Source organism: Simochromis diagramma, unplaced genomic scaffold (assembly GCF_900408965.1).
Source record: "Simochromis diagramma unplaced genomic scaffold, fSimDia1.1 OVJJ01000602.1, whole genome shotgun sequence".
Taxonomy (NCBI): domain Eukaryota; kingdom Metazoa; phylum Chordata; class Actinopteri; order Cichliformes; family Cichlidae; genus Simochromis; species Simochromis diagramma.
Window position 1 is genome coordinate 545,424 of NW_024387040.1, and position 17,016 is coordinate 562,439.

General features: G+C 40.8%; 1 protein-coding gene across 1 annotated transcript in view; it reads right to left on the bottom strand.

Annotated features, from left to right (window-relative positions):
* The window catches only part of ofcc1 (orofacial cleft 1 candidate 1), a 79,599-nt gene that overhangs the window by 47,636 nt on the left and 14,947 nt on the right, over positions 1 to 17,016 (bottom strand). The window contains exons 9-14 of the mRNA XM_040044284.1: positions 16,885 to 16,955; positions 15,502 to 15,625; positions 10,782 to 11,024; positions 7,554 to 7,702; positions 7,130 to 7,244; positions 6,009 to 6,306 (exon numbers count right to left, since the gene is read on the bottom strand). Coding sequence (XP_039900218.1) covers positions 6,009 to 6,306; positions 7,130 to 7,244; positions 7,554 to 7,702; positions 10,782 to 11,024; positions 15,502 to 15,625; positions 16,885 to 16,955 — 1,000 coding nt within the window. The remainder of the gene's footprint in view (positions 1 to 6,008; positions 6,307 to 7,129; positions 7,245 to 7,553; positions 7,703 to 10,781; positions 11,025 to 15,501; positions 15,626 to 16,884; positions 16,956 to 17,016) is intronic.

Genomic DNA, 17,016 nt, shown 5'->3' on the forward strand with positions numbered 1-17,016 from the left:
AAAGGGGAAGAAAAAATATATAGGGAGATACAGTAAGATATATAGATATGGATATATATGCAATTACAAATGATGAAAAATCAAAAAATAAATTAAATTTTGGTTATGATACATTTTCACACATTTTCCCATCATTTCCCTTCTTCTGAAGTGTTTTTCATCCTCCATTTCTTTTTCTCTTTTCTCTGTCTCGCATTTTTTTTCTTGCTGTAATTTAAATGGTAAGCCACCAGATGTGTGTCTCATGCTTGAAGAGTCGAAGATCTGCATTATTTAGCATATTAACATTCACAGAATTTAAAAAAGGGTTCCTGCTTTGCCTGGAGGTTGCAATTAAGTAAACCTTAGCTTGATACATGTAAAAATCTCACTATGTGAAACTTTTTTTTCCCCCCGTGGAACCAATCACATCTATATAATACATATGGAAGCCTCAGCAATGATATAATTTTTCTCCTGCTGTGGGATTAAATATATCAGTAATAATAACTTAAATATTAGCCACACATCAGAAATCCTCCTGACAGCTAAATTTTTACTGCATTTAAATGGCAGGAAGATTCTGCTCACCTCTATTTTCCACAGAGTCTGAAATCAGATTTCACACTGATGTAGTTTTTAATTACCACCCCTTTGCTGGTAAACATTTGCCCTGGTGTTATAGTTATTCTATTCTCAGGATAAAAATTTTTATTTCTACATTATAAAGACGTTACATAACCGTGTACTCAGTTGTGTGGTCACATCAGGGCTTGGGATAAACACACTTGCCAGCCACAAGATTAAAACAGCAGGTGACTAGAACTGACCACTTTGTTAACCCTAGAACACTATCGCTATAAATAGTAACACAATCACTAATGCCGGGTGATTTTTACCCGATATAATATAACCAATAAAAAGTAATCAAATATATCAAAATATGACAACACATGACAAATTAGAGTGGTCTTCTTTTACTTTCAACTGTGCCATGTCTAACAAAATGAAAAAAAAAAAACCCTCCTAAAACAACATAATGACTCTGGAAAGCTGGTCTTTGGTCCACCCATTCCTGGGACATTTGAGACTTCCCTGGTGAAGGCACAGGCTCCTCGACACGCAAACAGCTGCAGGAGAGAGAAATCATGTAAATGTATTTGCTCGGGTGTACATCACCCAGCGATAGTGTTCTAGGGTTAAATGCAATGTTTTGCTCTCTTTCTTGTTAGTCACTGCAGGCCAGGCCCTTTCTGGTTTCAGTGACCTCCTCCAGAAGACTCTAAGCCAAAAAGTGCTCAGTACAAGGACTCAAACGTGACTCAAACAAGGAGAATAAGAGCCTGAGAAATATACCTGGTCTTTCAAACTCCCTTGTTACCAATCCAATCGAGCATTCACAGTATGCACAGAGACTCCACCCCTGCAAACCACAGGAACTAAAGGATCTAAACACCATGGGACACCTCCAGACATCCTCTGTGCCAGTTTTTACTGGTTAGAACTGGTTTGGTGGCATGAAAAGAACTTGCACAATATTAGACAAGTGATTTTAAAGTTGTGTCAGATTGGTGTGTCTTAGTATAAAGAGTATAAAAAAGTACAGGTCTTCAAGTGTCAAAAAAATCAAAGAATCTTTTTGTAAACTATAGGATGTTACCCTACCTTGTTTTAAAAAGCATAGTCGGATTAAATAGCACACAGCGACACTGCTGACTTTAGTTTACATTGGACAGAAGTCTTTTTAATGTTGCACATGAGCACTACGTCTGTGCTCATGTGCAGACAGTCTGAGTCAGAACAATGCAATGCTCTCACACACAAATACACACACCGCTCATACTCTATTAGCTGAAGCATCAACCACATAAACTCACAGACTTGGACCACCGTGGATTAGGATCTTTTCAGAGACTGTACTATCACACACACACAAACACGAACTTATTACACTAGGCCCCACTTGCTTACGCTCAGACGCTATGGAACGAGAATCAGTGCGGAGGCAGCATCGACAGCTCTGACAGCTAAAGGCTACGTCCATGAACTCAGAGTGCTAGAGCTGCCACAACTCCAGCCTCCCTGGGCACCCAAGGCCAACAACAAACTCCTTGTTTTCCCCCCTGTGCTCTGAGCTATAAGACCAGAACACATACTCATCCACTGCACACACACACACACACACTCTGTATTGATGCACCCACACACAAAAAGGCAAAGATATTAATATGTAGACACTTGCATATATGGACAAACATTTTCCAGGGTAGAAATGTAAGAGTCTACCTCACAAAACGCATAACTCAACGCGCCTCTTTTCTTTCTTGCTTACACACAAAAACAGGCCAAGTAAAGAGAAAAGCCCGAGGCCTGTAACACCGTCGAGACCCCATCACTGTGTTACTGGTGAGATGGAACCAGACTGAGATGGCAGTTCTTGTTCACCTAGGCCCTTAATTGCCTGATGACTGGTCCAAATTTACAGAGGAATCGAAGGTTAGCAACTCACGGATTACCCTTGAGTCTGTCAGGCTCTCATGTTGAGGTTGCTATGATACGGTGCAGATTTATTGTTGCTTCACTCAAGTTTTTTTTCTTTCTTTCTTGTAATCCATTGCATTTTAATGACTATCAAACACTGCAGTGCATACTAATGTGTAAATAGTTATGTGCCATTATATCAGGAGTTACCGGTAAATTCTGTAGGTCTTGCAGGTTAAATCTGTCTACATCGCACCTGCTGAATCAAACACAGCCTTCACCTTTCCGGGAATTCACCTTCCATTGTGTTTGTCCCATGCAGTCTGCTTATACTAAAGTAAAGCTTTAAATGTGTGTTTCTGCATACATTTGGAAGTTGGACATTAACATTGTCGAATTAATCATCAGGAAGTGGCATGCGGCTGATTGAGAGTTTATGAGGTAACATCGCGGTTTGAAATGCTGATGACTGGGAGTGGCCTGGAGGGGGGAAAAAAACATCCTGAAAGTAAAGGGCAATGCTCCAAAAGAGAGATGAGATGAGGAATCCTCGAAATCACCATCTATGCTCAAGGGGATGGATGTTAAGATGCCTTTGTGGGATAAAATAAATAAATGAGTTCAAAAAACGAGAGAAAAAAAAGGAAGCAGTGTCATAGTTACGGCAGACTCATCTGCATGCTCATAGTGATCCACTAAAGGCTATCATGAAACAAGATGCTAATCTAATTAGTCATTTGGGTTCAAGTAAACCCATACTAACTGGATCATTCAGTTAATGCGAAAGGTCACTTAACCCATTGTGCCTCCAGCCGATCACTGCGGTAAAAAGCCAAATACACTCCGTTCTGCTTGGACAAGTCAACTGACGTAAATCAGATTATTACCATCCGATAGCTAATAATAATAATATGAAACAGAAACACATTAATGCCCACATAAAATTGTTTTGATTGAAACTCGTCAGAGTTATAATCTTGGTTTGGGATGTCAGGTTTCGTTCCGTATAGACACCTCACCAACGCTGTGTTTCTTCTGTGGGGATTAATTAACTTAAGGCCCGAGGAATGCAATCTTCAAGTCTCACTGTCAAGCTCTGCACTGTGCAGATTATCGCAATGACAAGAGATCTCCATATACTTGTCCTGACTCAGAGACAAATGGGTAATGAGGAAAATCTAGGCGTTACATGCAGAGAGAAAGTGAGCTCCACGCAGAAGACATCAGAAACAGGGAGGCATGAAATAGGAAGGAAATGTCTGAAAACCCTCAGACTTGACTAAAAACTGAGAAGGAGGTGGGGTAGGGGGGTAATTCGTTCCTCTTTTCCTTGCTGAATTGGATTTCCATTTTTGGCTAGGTTAAAGTTGTCCATCCAATCGCTCCATTCAACCTTGACGTATCACCCCATCTGAACACCATAATTCGCTCCAGAGGTAATGCAACATGAACGGATCTGTATGCAAATGAGGCACAAACGTCAGGTCGGCTTAGGGAACGGCGCAGATGAGGTGTTGTGCAGGACACCTTTTGATCCGTTATTTCACTTGCGGATTGGGTTCACTTCCCAAGCAACCTCCTCACCTGTGAGAATGTGCGTGCGCGCGAGTGCGTGTGTGTTGACATCTCTGCCTGCGTGCAAGCCAGAGTTTGAAGCCGTGTGCGGTGAAGAGACCTGGTACCTTTTGCCTTGTGTGGCAGAACATAAATCTCCCATAGTGAGTGCTCCTCTCCCTCCCTCGCTCTCTTTCTTTCTCTCTGGAAAGGCAGTCAGTTCGTTGGGGACACTTCCCTTGTGGGCGTTAGGATCTCTGTGGGGGGTCACAGGTCAGCCAGCGGAGGAAGCGACAAGCTGTGAAATGTAAAAGACCAATTTCTTCCACATGTTTCAGTGCTGGGAGAACACTGCCAAGCTGTCAGCCGGCATCACGTTTAAAATGGGCCAGGGTGCTACCCAGCAGACCTGTCACAACTCATTTGTAATTAAAAAGCCTGTGTGATGTTTAAAGCAGAGCACCCCAGAAACTTTTGAGGACTGTTAAATAAAGATGAGCTGTGCGTGCAAAAAAATAGAAAGAAAGAAAGCGAGAAAAGGAAAAAAAGGCCAGTGTATTAATAACAAAGAAGCTAGCCGGTCGTCTTTGTTGAGGATCAATACCAAATGAGTCTGCACTTGATTTGTGGCAATGGCCAGAATGCTAGATGACTAAAACTAGTATGTTTTTTAAAATAAGGAGATGGACTCTAATATTATCATTATTATTATCAACAAAATCATTAGCCCCAATTAAATGTGGTTATGATTAAATATGTGATTTCAGCATTTTTATCGCTTAGCTCAAACTTTGGACATTGTAAGAGTCATACTTATATCACTTCACTCCATTTCAGTAATGAAATAAAGCAAAAACTATATTAACCCGGGCCCTCTACTAATATACCTGGGTTGGACCACCACATAAGCAAGGAAACCATAAAAAAACATTTCACCTACGTAGCTAAAGGATACCTTAATACCTACGTTGTATGACACAGGATATTATCTCTGCATGCTGTAAAAGGGAAGCAAAGGAGCGCCCATCCCTCACTTAAACATGACTTGCATGTGTTAAGATTTAAAGAAGTAACTACAGGACACAGGAAGAGGTCACACACATATAAGGGAACACACGAACTCTAAAAGCCTCTCCTTGACTTGAAGCAACAGTAAAGACTGAACCAAGATGAAGTCTCATAACTAAATCTAAAACTTCATCATCTGTTTTATATCTTATCTTCCTAAGGAGAAATCATATAAAATAAAGCTAACCGGATGTTATTGAAATGGTGAGTTGTGGATAAAAAGGCAGATGAAGTTAAGATGGTAATTAGAAATGCATTGCAGCATGTAAGCACCTACTATGTATTGAACTTAAAGAAGGAATTTCGGTCAACTGGCAGAAAATTGCTATATAGCTCTTTTTATAGCTCGAACTCGGTAATTATAAGTTAGTCATCCACAGTGAACCAAAGCCAGACCGCAAAACACAGCAATGTGTGTCTTCCAGGTCATGTAAGCATGTAAAATGTTTAGTTTGGCTCAGCTGGACACAGAATATAAAGAAGAAAATGTGGTTATAAATTCCAAAACCTTTGTTGTGCTAATCATGGCAGCTAGGCTAACCACTGTTCACCGATAGCTAGCTTGATTGGACTTATTTAACCAGCACTTTACATGCCAGGTTTTTGTTTGCTTGCTGAAGTGGTGGTTTTATTTATCTAAATGTCTGTCAACTATCAGGTTCTGCTAATGTTGTGCACGATACTTTGCCTATGCTAACACTAACATTCGAGTCTATATATTTTACACATAATCTAACTGAGAAAACAAATATAATGTCTGTCTGTCAAGCATTCCCCTACCAAACCCTACCCTCAAGCACATTCACCTCAGTGGAGCTTTGCTGTAAGGGAGGCCTGTCATTCTTCTTTTCCCAGTGTTGGTGACATTAGGGTGACATTTTCTCCACACTGTGGCATAGTTGGGGGTTGTAACATCGGAGCCCTACCTGGCAGAGATGAGGAAGAGCAAGCAGAATCAGCTGACAGGTTGAGAGGGGACCCCCGGTGAGAATGCACCACAGAGGGATCTCCCGCTCTGCAGCTGGGGTCTGTACAGGGCTGCTGTTGGGACTGGGGATGAACGAGCTGAGGACAGAGCTGGTGCTGCGATGGGGGCTTGGGCTGGAGTGGCAGCTGGTTCTGGTGGACCTCAGATTGGGGAATGATAGCTTGTTTAGAAGTGGGGATCGATAGAGTGATGCAGTGCTCTGGTCCCCGAGATGCTCCAGGTGGGAGTCTCTTTACCTAAAACACAAGAAAACAGAAGAGGAACAGGCCTGCTTTGCGTGTGTCAGAGGTCTGCATATGTGTTCAGTGAACATTAATAGCTTGTAATAATCAGTGGTTATGTGCATAATGTTCCATTGCATCATCATTGTTTGTGGGAGAACATCTTGCTGTATGAATAACATTACAGGTGTTCAAAACTGCAGGCACAGAGAACTACTAGCATTTGTCAGAGTGTGCAGTAAAACAATTCAATTAAATCTATAAATGTGACAAGAATATTGTGCTTGTTGTTGTGCTGTGCATATGCAGAGATACAAAAAAAATATCCCACAGCAATCAAAGCAACCGTACCAACAGTAATGATAATGCAGTAATACAAACAACATGTCACAGTCAAAGGGACAAATAAAGAAGCAAATCCAAGACAGAGAGCTTTGTTCTGGTTTTTAATTCAATTAAGATGTTTACTAATCTAATCAATGCATCAGCTCTAATGCTTTCAGAATTGCTGGGTAAAGATGTGGTTCTTGTTTGCTCTCTGGGGCCAATTTTCAATTTCTCTGTAAAAGCTTTTTATCGTTGAAAATCCAAAAATCCACCCCCCATCTTTTCAGATCCACCGTTCTGCCCCCTAAACATTCCAAATAAAAGAAGAGGATCAGAGTGAAAAAGACACAAAAAAAATGGCACACACAAGCACATGGTTTATAACTGAGACCAAGAAATAAACACGCACATACTGTACCTGCACGCAATTACGAATTTAAATAGAATAATCGAGAGGTTCGCGTCATCAAAACAAACATGTGAACAAGGGGTTTCGTAATTGCACACACACCTGAAAATACAGGTTGCACAGCCAGTGGTCGAGATCAGAGGAGATGAGGGCTTCAATCTTTTTAAACTGGTCCAGCTGTGTGCTGGGCTCGCCCCTGACCAGTGGCGTTTTGAACCTGTGCACATAACAGAAACCTGTCACTGTACAAAGAAATGTTGATGAGAAACACTCATAAAAGTTGCAGGTTGCATTTTTTTGGACTGCAGGTATTTTCTCTGAAAATGAATTACAGCCATCCATTTTCATTACCAGTTATCCTATCTGGGGTAACTGGGGGGGCAGAAAGGCAGGGTGCACATGCTAAAAACTAACACGCTTAAGCTAAAGAGCTTGTCTTTGGACTGAGTCAGGGGGAAACTCGCAGAATGACAGAGGGAAACACGTCAAGATCATTTTGCTGTTCATCACAGTGGTTTTGACTCACCTGCCCTCGACCAAACCGAGACTTGGCCCACAAGCAGGAAATGGTGCCCAGGCCAACACAGAGCTGACGTGACTTCTGTCTCCCGGTGCTGTGATCAGCTGGAAAACCAGCACCGTGGAAGGGATGATATTACAGGTGGAAGGTAAGACCTGGATAAACATACAGAGAAATATAAGGAAAGAAGAAAGTTGCTCACAGTTTCAGTCAGCTGAGCGCACATGCCTGCAGGGCGCATGCATTAACGCATGCACACATGCAGACACATCAACAGCAGAGTATCTCATGCTAACTGCCTTTTAATCTACATCCTACACTTGAATCCTCCCGTAACTTATCTGCTGTCTCAGGATCGTTCTAAACTGCCACTCTAACCCATCGAGCTCAGAAAATTGCCTAAAAGGAGATGTCGGCGTGATAAAGACTGCGGCATCAAACACTGCGAAGAGGGCAACTCGAGTTTGCTGTTGTAGAGCGTGAGCTGACAGTTACCGAATTTGTGATTCAGAGAAGCCATCATCAATCAGACTGATAATATCAAGGGTGTCTTGCGCGAAGCAAAAATTGTTAGTGGTTAGCAGTCAATGGAAAACACATACATTCTTATTTACCCAGAGAACGGTGGGTTTGCTTAAAAAATGAACTGACAGTGAGGTGCGTGCGACATCATCCATCACTGGGTGGAAATATTTTATCCCTTTATTAGTTGTAATGGAAAATGCAGAGGACTTGTTTTAACACATAAATCATTTGTATCCCGTTCTCTTCAACCCCCCGCCCCCCTGTAAATCAGCCTTTGGTATGCACCTGTGAAATGATGGGTAGTAGTGTCTGACTCAGGACATAAATTTATGGAATAATATCAGAGATTATAGATATTGAGGATATTCATATTATTCATTTACTGTAAGAAATGTGACCTGCATAAATAGTCATTTACGTGCGCGCGCAGTGCCTTTGTGTAGACACGTGGCCATATGTGCGTATGTGGTGAGAGGTTTGTGAGACTTGATGTGCTTCAGAGTTTTTTCTGCTCCTCTGTTTATGGAGGATCTACTTAAACTATTATAAATATCCAGGTTGACTTTTTTTTAAAGTGCTGAGGGGAAATTAACGGCTACAGTTGTGCAGTTTACAGTAAACTGATAAAAAGTGATCTTTTAGCAATAAGCACAACACATGACAAAAGATTTAAAAAGTGGAAAAGACAAGAATAAATTCATATACCTCCAAGGATCTTTCCTAATTTTCTCCCTGTCCACTCCCCTCCTCCCCTCTTTAATTAGAATGTGGATCATTTTTTTTCCCTTTTTCGGTATAAAACTCTAAAATGAGTCCCGGCCCTTCTCAACTCTTTTCAAGCATTCCCACTCTTCTGCATATCCAAGACATTTCAAAACTAAGCGGCACTGTTTCTGTCTAAATCCAAACCCAGACACACAAAGCAAAGGGTGAATGAAAAAAAGTGGGAGAGAGATATGGAGAAAGAGGAAAGGAAAATAAGCTCCTGGCTTCCTCCTACCATCACTAATTCCTCATTTCCTCTTAGAAGGCACTGCAAGCTCCACTGAAATCGCACGCTATCGTGTGGGCAAGAGGCGAGAGAGACGGAGAGAAAACCAGCTAAGCCAATCCTGGTAGTCTCAGACAAATCTGATCAACGTTCCAACTACTATCAATGAGGACAACAACAACTGGTTTGTCTATAAAGCACAGCTGAGGGCTTGGGGAGGAGAGGGGGGAAGGCAGAGTGACACGAGGCATTTACCATGCTGTACTTAAACCTTTTTCTTTTTCCTCTTTCTTTTTACCTCTGACGCAGAGCCCAGGTTTTGCTTTCAGTTCGTGCCAGATTTTACCCCATCTTTTATGTTTCATGGGAGCTTGTGACAATATTATCAGAATGCTCTAGCTCAGTGAATACACCCACCAGCACGCTGACAGTGTCCACATGTGCTAAATGCTCCAGCTAGGCCTTTAGAGTTGCCATCACAACAGTGAAGAAATGCTTTCTCAGCCTGTATGAGACTCTATGGGATCAAGAGGGACACTGCATTTAGTGGTTTCTGTTTTAAGGTTTTGCTTGTGAATCTTTTGTACCGTGCACACATCACTGAATGAATAAACCAAAGAGTTCTAATCCACTGGTCAATATCGACCATCTATAATAAGTATGTGGGTTTTTTTTAAAGATTAGCACAGCTTATATAGAAGATCCGCTCCTTCATATCCAAAGGTTTAGGAAAGGGGTTGTGAAATGTGCATAATTTCATCTAATGTAATCTGCTGTGTTGTTTCAATAAAAGAACCAAACGGGAAAACATATTTAGTCATCTATTATGCAATGGAAATGTAGGCTGACAATTTTAAAAATATGTTTCAAATACATATTTTTGTCAGTTCTGCCTAACTTTTCTATTTTTGCTTTTATTTGCCTTGATCCGGCTCAAGCATGTGGCAGATGCTGAAAGACACACAGGAAAGAAACGAAATGTTTCATTCCATTTGTGCTCCATTTTTATTCCAATAAAACATTATTTCTTCTATATGAATGAATAATTGATATTGGATTTGATTTACATGCATGGATTAAATGTCATCTTTGAGAAGTTGTTGTTTTATTCATATAGGGATCCCTAGAGAAAAACCTAGAGGCTGTGTGTGACATATTTTCATACGCTGCCTTTACAGTAATATAACTTCTCATAACCCTTTCAGTGTAGAAACTGCTCCATCTTCACTGCAGCTGATGAAAATAAAGGCAGAAGAAGAAAGAGAAATTCTGAAATAGCACCAGAAATGTAGTGTTGTAGCTTCTGTCGTTTTAGCACGTGCAGCTTTATTGTTTGACCAATTTATAAATATTATTTAATTTCTTGCCTCCTCAGTGTCAAAATTGCTTCCCGGTAAAAGATGTATTTTATATTTAGTTCCATTTTTCTTTGAAAAAATAGAAATTAAATTCAAGTTTTCCAATTGTCAACTGCAAAACAAAATTGTACTATATTTATACTATTTCTTAACACTTAATAGTCACAACCAGGGACAGATTGTGTGTATTTTCCCTGATGTGTGTTGTTGTATTATTGTGAACAGAGAAAAGACGTATGACACTAAAATTAAAACTTTTTTGTTGTTGTCAGAGCTCAGTGGATATCACCCCATTAGAGCACACCCCATGCTTTGCCCTGATGCTTAAACACAGCTTATACAAAGTGAAATTGTGGCTACCATGAACAGACTCTGGTTAATGTGGAGGTCAATGTCGTAGAAGCGCCCCCGATGCTCAGTGGGCTCAGTAGACGCTGCCCAAACATGTTGCCCTTTCTTACTGCACCAGGCCAGAGCCGGACCCCCTAGATGGCTGTGAAGTGCCACTCTGACAGTATAGAGACCCCTGGGAAGTCTGTCCCTCGTGGCTCTTAGGCAACGCACACACACCTCCACGTGCTGGGGAGCACTCCTCTGGTCCGCCTACAAAAAAGTACAGGCTTGATTTTATTATCTTTCTTTATTCGTGGAAACTGTGTATAAAAATATTTTCTTAGGGAAAATACTGTTATTTAATCAACACCCTTATTGAACCAAGACTTCTGTAACTTTGTAAATAACTGTGAGTGTAAATAAAGTTTGTCAAATTCTATTTGAACAGCTTTTCTCTATACTTAAATATAAATATAAATTCTTGTATGCTAAGGAAACTACGGGGCAATTAATAATTATATTAATAGATTTTGCCTGTCAACAGTGTCTTTGACTGCTGAGGATATATGAGACCCCTGAGGAGTTTGCCAAATGGCATCTTAACGTCTGTATTATTTATCATGTAACCTAAATATTGTCCTTACTTTAATGCTGGTGGCAACATCATTAGAACAAACAAATAAACAGACAGATGGACAAACAAACTAAAAACCCTCATACGAGTATATCTTTCAAACAAGAATTGCATTTTTATCTCTCAAAAAATAAATACTCAGATTACAGGTGTTTCAAATGTGATTCCACTAAAGACAAGCTCAGTAAAGTCACAATCTCCTATCTACATATCTCCATTCAATCCCTCAGCGTTTAAAGCTCAAGGCCTTGCTCAAGGGAATACCAGCATTCCTTGATAACGAAACTAGATTCCCCATTCAGACGACTGGTTTTTAAAAAAAAGCCATCCTTGTGTTACTAAGATTATCCCGTTAACCTTCAGGCTACATCATTCCACTTGCAAATGCCTTTGTTTGCTTTGGTGACATGTGCCTTGTTTCAGAGCTTAGGATGAGTAATAGTCTAAGCAGGCTAGACAGTCATTTTTATTTTGTTCTAATGAAACATAATCAGACGACAATGTATATACTTTTTAGCCTTTTGTGTCCTATGGCATCTGTTGAACAGCAGTGGATGAAAAGTCAATCTAGTTTAAACAGAAACCCCAGATCTTAGTCACAATTTATTTACTTTTTTAGCACAAACAGTAAATTTGGCCCATTGCTTGCCTTTGCATGGCAACGTTGTAATAACCTGTACAATGTAATTATGTGCTGTTTCTAAATTTCAATGCAATTCATATTTGAGTTTAGTTTAAGTGTAGGTTAAGATTACAGCAACTCCACTCATGAGTTCATGTTCCATCAGGGGCACTTGCAAGGGAGTCTGGAAAGTATGAGACCCTGTGGAGCATGTGCATGTTTGTGTGTGTGTGATGTGACATCATGCACCATAAGCCACTTTACAGCATTTGCCATTTTGATTTCACACATCAAACAGGAAGCAGCACTGCAGCCACCTGATAGCAATCACAGATCACCACAACCAGCCGGAATATAAGCTTTCTTATGTGCACATGTCATTTTTTAAAAATATATATTTATTTTATTTAACCAGTAACTGCATATTTTATAATCATTTGAAAACCAGCAGGAGAAACTGTCTTATGGGTGATATATATATTAGCCAATATACCACTTTTAAAAACTAGAAGAAAAGTTGAGCTTATAGTTTGACTCCATCTACTTCTGCTTATTCACATCATAACATCATTTACTGCAGGCTTCTAGCTGGATTGCAACTACTCCCCTCCCCCCCACTATATTTCACACATGTTAGTACTTTGTTGCTAAAATGCATATTCTGTGTTTCTGTTAATATATTCTCTACTCTTGGCTAGTAGAGAATATTTTTGTGTCATTGCAGGGGTGTTATATTAAGAACAGCATTGTGAGTACATGGCCATTGTAACCAAATCTATATGACGTTGGCAAAAATGGCTAACTGAATGTTAATATCTGGACGTAGCGTTTTTGTGCTCATCCAGATGAACAGAATCAACTTTTGGAGATTTACTTACCTGGATGATTGAGCATGCATCAAGATGAATGTTAATATGTAAATAATACTCACCCTGATTAGTGTATTAATGGTCAAAAGTGACCATGCCAACAATATACCGCTGCAAATGCAGAATATTATGCGATTAATTGTCTTTTGATATTGAAATAATTATGCATTAACATCAAGATATTACTGTTTATCTACCAACCTATAGCATAGGATAGCACGAAATTTGGTCCTTACTTTGCTAAGTTGTCGGGTAATACAACTTTATAGTTATGTTACCATGAGACTACTGATACATTGCTATAATATTAACTACTTGTAACCTATCTGTAAGCTGCCATCTGAAGTTTTAAGCAGCTCTCCTGACCTAATCCTGCTGCCAGATGAAGGTAAATAAATCCACAATACAATTCGCACAGTGATACTCAACATATCATCCTATCCTAAATAAGTGTTGACATTATCTAAGGTCCAACTTCTAATTCCTATTTATTTTATGTGCTCAAATTTACACCATGTTAACCAGTCGCCAGGGGCAAATTCTGAGTGTTTGGCAATTAAAGACCTCAGTTCCAATCAATGATATAGCATCACTCAGGGGCTAGTGTCTATACTCATATGCACGCACTTTCACACAGTGCTGTTTGTACCTGAGATTGTTCCCTGCTATTTCACAGTCACGCACCACACACGTTCACCTAGCAAGGGCTGGTGATCCCCATTGCTCTGCCAGGCAATGCAGGGGTGTGTGTGCTGAGCCCTGCAGTAATGCCCCGCAATCTCCCCTCTGTGAGCATCTTTGCATACCAAAACAACTAAAACAATTTAGGCAGAAGCGAAATTAGTATAATTGGTGGCAAAGCCGTTTAGCCCACACATCTCACATTTGGGAGGAGGGGATGAAGACCTCCAAACCCCCACACTGGAACGAGATGTATGCATGCAGACAAGAAAGGAAGAGAAGGAGGAGGAGAAAGGAGCATAAAGAAGCACCGGAATAAAAAATAATAACGTCATACCGGTGTCCAATTTGTAAGCATTGTTATTATCAAGCCCACATGCTTGCACAGGCATCACAGGAGTCAGTCGAGACAGCAAGGTGAAGGTAAAAGGTGAAGTGAGCCAATTTTCCATATCAGAGGTGGTTTGTTTGCCCCAAGCTTGAGTTGTGCCTAAAGTGCCATAACATTACAGCACTCCTACAGATGAGATCAAAGGCTCCAGCGAGGGATCCTCCGTGGTTTTGCTGGCAAGCGGCCGTCCTTTCACTGAAATATCTTTTCAGGGCTTTCCACACATTGACTGATCACACAAAATGCACTCTTAATAGAGACAGGAAATGCCACATACAAAAACTTCCTTTCTTTCTAAGTATGGGCTAATATTCAGAGATTAAGCTTTCTCGTTAATTATTTTCATTTTAATTAGTATATCTTAATTAACAATGAACATTTACCCTTAAAATTTTTTGGCTTTGGAATGAAGGAGGGGGGGTGAAGAAAGGAGAGAATAAATATGACAATCTTTTTGGGACCTCCGGGCAGGATTACTGATGCAGGCTGCCTTAGTTATTAAACACGTTCTAAATTAAATGCCTCCATGAATTTTGCACAGAAATATATTTTCATAGTTTTGCATGCCAAATGTGACATTTTATATTTCAGATTCATCTCGCTGCAGTGATTTTAGGGAAATGTCATATAAACAAAGATTTTGTCATTTACCAAAGGAAATTACTATGCGTGGCAGGTTTGGCCATTGCTTTCTCTTCTTTCTCTCTTTCCCTCTCCCTCTTTTGCCCCCTATTCTGCCTGTGCTAGTTGTTTCAAGTCAGCAAGCCATAAAAAATCTTTATCTCAGTGAAACACAGCAATTTGGGAGATAATCGAATGGTGACTGGGGGGCACAAACGCCAGTCTGAGGAATTATACCACAATCTCCCCTGCATTTACAACCTTCCTCAAAGCCAGTTGTCACCCTGGAAGGAAAGCCCCCGACTGAAGATTCATTACATCTTTAAGCCAGCACGGTGGCATGGCAGCCTCATCCCCAGATGCAACACAACAGCACACTCCTCCCACAGCTGGTGATGCTACCACTAAAGCTGCAGTCCCCTTCTCTCTCTTTCCTACTCGGTTATCTTTTCTCTCCTCCAACTCTGTTCCCCCCTTTTTCATCTCTAAAGGCTCCCTTTTCCTCCTACTTATTTTGCAAAAACCAAAGACAGCATCCCCACAGAAAAAAGATTCTTTATATGCTACGTAAAAATACATTGTGTCAATATATAGTGATATTGTGACTACTTGTTTAGCATGCTGTATAAGGAAAACTGTTTTAGTCAGCGCTGTATTGCAAATATATGCGCCTTTGCGCAGGCGTGTGCACATACAGGAGCAACATTTGAAAATCTAGAAAATAAAGGATTTTTTTTGGATACTCTAACAGGTTACAGGATTTCACAAAATTACATCATTCACTTTTGTTTTTTGTGGTTATTTGTAAACACTTCAGGATCAATATCTTCTCCTGCGAGACCACCCTTTTACAGATTAAGGGTATGTCACTTCCTGTTTACATGCTTTCTGTCCTCGGTGAATGTGTGGCTCGCTCTAACAGATCTTACCTGCCACAGGGGCCGTGATGCTGCAGAGGAGGATTCTGGGAGCTCTGTCATCTGGCTGTATTTGGCCATCGCTTCTTCTTGGCCTTCCCCCAACGCTCTGAGTGACGGGCTTTCGATGTCGCTGCTGCTACGTGCACAAACACACACTTGTATGCGATGCGCACAAACACAAGAGGCTAACCCTGTTAACAGCCACCTGCATTTTGGACCCTCTGTTGTTCCACTCTGTAGCCAACAGCGGCTCAATCTAATAACACCACAACAAAACACTTTCCACTGTCTCTCGCTCTCTCTGTCTTTCTCTCCCCCTCCTCTTTTTCTTCTCTCTGCCTTTCAATCTTATCAGTGGTAATGTAATAAGCGGTTGCTTCGCTCTGTCTCCTCGCCACCTCTCTTAATTCCTCAAAATAAAGCAATATCACAAGGGCCCTGGCCTGCCTGTGACTGGGGATAAGATGCTTGTAAAAGGGAGGATAATTCAGCAAATAAATGCTGCGCATCAAAGGCGAGCACTCTTTCTTTTCTTTCTCTCCTTCACTCCCTCCTCTCTGTTTGCCTATCAAAAGTATTACATGTGCTTTCATCAGTTCACAACAAGGCACAATGTGCTTCCTAATGCAATTACTCAACCTCCATTAAATTAGAAACAGTGGAAACAAATGAATTACACATTTGTTACAAAAACCACAAGTCAGCTCCGTGTCTCTGCTCTTTAATTTTTTTCTTTCACAGGCATAGAGAGAGAGAGAGAGAGAGAGAGAGAGAGAGAGAGAGAGAGAGAAAGTGAAATAATTTCTCATTCAATTTCAGGCAGATGTAGCCCTAGGTGATGCATAGAAAGTCTCCCATGTCTAATAGCCACCCACCATTGATATCAGAGGGAATTTACAGGGTTCAAGGCTGTCGAGAGGAGGTCATCTCGCTAAACTCCAAACCACATTCATCTGACAGGGCTGGTGTCCGACTGCCACCCACCCATAATACAACCCGGTGCGAGACGAGATGCTGATGTGTACAGTGGTGTCTTGATTTTATCGTGTCAGCCGGCGCGGTAGTCCGTAATTACTTAAAACTTAAACATGCTAAGCTGATTGCCTTTGGGGCTCTCGCTTCAAGATGTGATGTGTGATCTCTGAATAAAGCGGATGGACCAAGAATTGATGCACCTCCGAGCCCAGTGACATGGACAGATTTCTGTGCCCCGGAGCCATAGTACCCACAACGCAATGTCTGCCGACAAGAGAAGCCATGCGGGGGACACATGAATTACATTCCTTCCCGAACGTCAGTGGGAATACAAATGCTTTCAACACAATTAATGATTACAGTCATGTGACATAAATTTTACATATGGAAAGAAATATGAAATGGGCTGGACTTTACCACGGAAGCAGTGTGTTCATCATGGGTTGTGGTCTCACTGCCTCATCCCTGTCTCTTTGTGAACCGGGCTCCTTTAATTTAAAGTGGATATGTTGTGTTCTCATATGTAGCAAAACAGCAACATCTCTGCTC